The sequence below is a fragment of the Diachasma alloeum genome, unplaced genomic scaffold (assembly GCF_001412515.2).
Source record: "Diachasma alloeum isolate Michigan unplaced genomic scaffold, Dall2.0 Dall_scaffold_01674, whole genome shotgun sequence".
Classification (NCBI taxonomy): domain Eukaryota; kingdom Metazoa; phylum Arthropoda; class Insecta; order Hymenoptera; family Braconidae; genus Diachasma; species Diachasma alloeum.
The window spans coordinates 434-4,649 of record NW_021681768.1 but is presented as its reverse complement, the minus strand read 5'-3'; the positions used below and the strand labels follow the sequence as shown (position 1 = coordinate 4,649).

The following is a 4,216-nucleotide window of genomic DNA, read 5'->3' as shown; positions in this document are numbered from 1 at the left end:
GATTATTGAGGTCGCGGTCGTATCATCGACCAGACATCGACTTATTAGGAACTCGAGCATTGGTCAATTTTGGATGTCGGGGACGTGTTATCGACCGGCCATCGGCTTATTAGGGACTCGAGTGCTGGTCAATTTTGGAGGTCGGGGTCCCGTTATCGACCAGTCATCGACTTATTAGGAACTCGAGTATTGGTCGTTTTGCGAGGTCGGGGTCGTGTTATCGACCAGTCATCGACTTATTAGGGACTCGAGTGCTGGTCGATTATTGAGGTCGCGGTCGTATTATCGACCAGACATCGACTTATTAGGAACTCGAGTATTGGTCGATTTGGGAGGTCGGGGTCGTGTCGACCAATACTCGACTCCCTTATTAGGGAGTCGAGTATTGGTCGATGTGGAGTGTGAAGGCTATGACATCGACCAGCTATCGACTTGCTAGAATTTCGAGTATTGGTCGATGTTGGGTGTAAGGGCCATGATGTCGACCAGTCATCGACTTATTAGCAACTTGAGTGCTGGCCGATCATAGAGGTAAACCACTCGATATCGACTAACCGTCGATTTGTTAGTTACTCGAGTGTTAGTTGATTTGAAAGGTGAGACGAGTGATATGGGCTAGTCATCGTGCTGTTAACTGTTGGCCGATTATGAGGGTGGTAGCGCGTAAACAAAGTAGAACCGTCATGGACTCGAATCGAATGAAGATCGAATGGAATTAGTTACGTTGGATAATGATCAAATGTTGACTAAAAAAATGCTCCAACTGGATTTTTATTTTATTATTTAACAGATAGACATGATATCACTCTATTTGCCTTTCTTTTTTTTTTTTTGGAGGCATTGATCATCGACATGTCTTCTCTTCAACGTGGTGGACTTGCTTGCAGTCCTATCCCCGTCCCCAACTGCCCCCTTTGCCTGCTCTGGCTGTTTTCGGTTGGATCGCTTCCGTACGTTCCTGTCCGACGTGAGTTTCGCACCAATGAACCATTTGTAGGCAAATTCCCACGGTATTTCTACTCCCTTGTCGTCCAGAGCAGGCAAACAGTGAGAAGCCTGTAGTGCTTCCAGAAGATCTGTGTGGAAATAAAAGATGACAAACTGAGTGAGTGTGTCCATGGGAGTGAGTAAGTGTGTGTGTGTCGCACGTACCTCTCAGGATCATCAAGTCCTCATCAGTTATCAACTCCGCTGCTGGATTCTGTTGAGCTTTCTTGTCTGTTATCTCAAAGTACAGATTGTCCCTCTTTAGCTTATCTGGCCAGTAGAGCTCGACGAGTTTGTTTACTCTCTTGCGGAACGTTTTCTGGTCCAGCAAGGTTTCGTACTGGCCAGCAGTGACGGTTTTATCGTGCGGCAGGTGGACCTAGAACATGACAGAAAAAATTCGACCGGGTTATTGTTTGCTCGCTCACTTTTTGGGTGCGTTAGAGTTCGTCGAGGTTGCTATTCGCTCGTTACGGTCGCTCACTTTGCGGGTGGTTTTAAGTGGGTGTCACCTATTACAGGTCGAACCAATAACTTCCCGACCAATATCCGTCTTCATTCATTATCAAATGAATTCATTGAAACGGAAATGCTGGAAAAATGATCGGATTAGTAAAAAAAAAAAGTATTTTTCACGATTTTCGCATGTTTTTGGAGAATAATTGGAGAACGGCCAGAGCGATCCCCTCGACCAGTCATCGACTTATTAGGAACTCGAGTATTGGTCGATTTGCGAGGTCGGGGTCCTGTTCTCGACCAGACATCGACTTAATAGGGACTCGAGTGCTGGTCGTTTCTGGAGGTCGAGGTCGTGTTATCGGCCAGTCATCGACTTATTAGGGACTCGAGTGCTAATCGATTATGGAGGTCGGGGTCGTGTTATCGACCAGTCATCGACTTATTAGGAACTCGAGTATTGGTCGATTTGCGAGGTCGGGGTCGTGTTACCGACCAGACATCGACTTATTAGGGACTCGAGTGCTGGTTGATTTGGGAGGTCGGGAGTCGTGTTACCGACCAGACATTGACTTATTAGGGACTCGAGTGCTGGTCAATTTTGGAGGTCGGGAGTCGTGTTATCGACCAGTCATCGACTTATTAGGAACTCGAGTGCTGGTCGATTATTGAGGTCGCGGTCTTATCATCGACCACACAACGACTTATTAGGAACTCGAGTATGTGTCGATTTGCGAGGTCGGGGTCGTGTTCTCGACCAGACATCGACTTATTAGGGACTCGAGTGCTGGTCAATTTTGGAGGTCGGGATCGTGTTATCGACCAGTCATCGACTTATTAGGAACTCGAGTGCTGGTCGATTATTGAGATCGCGGTGCACGCGCAACCGTCTCGAAAAGTAAACTTTTCAGCCAGGTACCACAAAAAAGGATGTCCTGTCATTGAATGGAATGTATTGTGACGAGGGCATAGCCTCTGTCACTGATAAGGTGATAATACTCGGATTTAGCTCGGGTTTATTAAGGTTTTGATTATCCATGGGACTTGCCACCTTCCTCCCTGTTTAGGCTAATTAATCATTCAATAATCCGCCCGTCCCCATAAGCACCAACGACTGTCCTGGAGAAAAATCTGACTTCCACATCACAAATAAAACTGGACATAACCCGAATGATAACTAAAGCTAGGTGCCATAGAGGATTTGATAACTTGGAGATTCAGGCAACCTGAAGAGTATTCATCCCAATCTGAAGTCAATACTCGGAGATTAACCACCAAGGCATCATGAAGGGATTACGAAACAAAACACTCTCATCTGTCACTGAAGTGGGGAACCCGAAGTACTCACGCGCCATTGATCCCGAACAGCTGATTAAGCGCCAAGACAAATGTCAATATTTTTGTCGATAATTCAGGCAGCATTGACCCAGTGGAGTGACCCCTGTTATCATGGGTTAACTACTGGTTACGCAACGCTAGAGGCCCCAGTGTCCGGACATTGGGTATTCATTTAAACCAGAAATAACTAACCCTAGTCATTTGCATTGAGGGACAATTCTAATTGGTCATAGTAAAACAACTCATTAAATTGGCAAGAGAATTGGCATTGTTTCGCGAAAATAAGAATAGACAACGTGGATGGAGTTTCGACGTGTCTAAAATTCAATAGAAAACCGAAGAGTCGAATTATGTGAGAATTTGACCAACAATTAAAAATAGCCCGAACAGTAACCGAATAGAAATAAATAGTAGATACGAAACTCCATACATCGTTACAGCATGATTGTCGACTCACCAGTTTTGTTTCCTTGTCGAGAGTGATCAGCTTCTGTTTTTTTGGAGTTGATCCCACAACCTCTTCCACAGTGCTCTTCAACACTCCAACCGATAATTCCATTCGGAGTTCCCCTTCTTCAATATCCTCCTCCATTTTTTCTAGTCGAATTTTCAATTCTGCATTTTCCTCTTTGAGCAAATCTCGCTCTCTGGTCACTTTATGAAGCTGTCATAAATTGTTATAAAATTTCTACAATTATTTATGGAAATAAATTCAAGAAGAAACAAGCGGGGAATCGCTCCTGTAGTGTATACAGTGTATATATAGTATATATAGATTATAGTATATATATAGTATATATAGTATATATAGTATATATACATAGTATCTATAGTGTGTATAGTGTATATATAGTATTGTTTTTTGGATAATAGATCAGCAATATGCTTCCGAATGGTTTACTTCTAAAGTTTTATCTTTCATATTATAGTTATATAATTTTTCTCTTTCGTATACCCTTTCGGGTTTTTACGATTTGTTCCCATCCTACCCCCTGTACCGCATTCAACAAGGGACTAGGGAAAACATCACTTGAGTAAAAAACCTGCTCAGGTACAGTTGTCTCTTTGACGAGACTACCGCTCAACAGTGAAACTGTGAGATTGGAGCGCTACAAATTTTGACCGCCGACGCCCGGGATCGAACCCGGATCACTGGCACACGAGTCTAGCACTCTAACCGCACGGCCACTGCCGTCGGTATTATCGTTATATACAGTTTTTAAAAATTCTTATTGTTTTCACTTTTAGGTTTTTACAGTTTATTCTTTTTCTGCTAAAATTTAATAAGAAATCCTCACGAATTCGATGGAAAATTCCATAGAAATTCCATAGAATGTTTTACAAGTTTTTTGATTTTTCTATTGACATGTTCGATAGCAAATATGAGGTCTGTGAAATTAGCAGAATTAGGTCCTCAAAATGACTCAGAAAATAT

General features: G+C 43.1%; 1 protein-coding gene across 1 annotated transcript; it reads right to left on the bottom strand.

The window, feature by feature from the left end:
- Positions 1 to 807: 807 nt before the first annotated feature.
- Positions 808 to 3,933, bottom strand: LOC107046671 (the record flags this gene model as incomplete). Its single annotated transcript, XM_015269343.1, has 4 exons — positions 808 to 1,076; positions 1,153 to 1,366; positions 3,239 to 3,450; positions 3,901 to 3,933. Coding segments are annotated over 4 exons (728 nt in total), but the record flags the coding sequence as incomplete, so codon positions are not given.
- Positions 3,934 to 4,216: the final 283 nt, after the last annotated feature.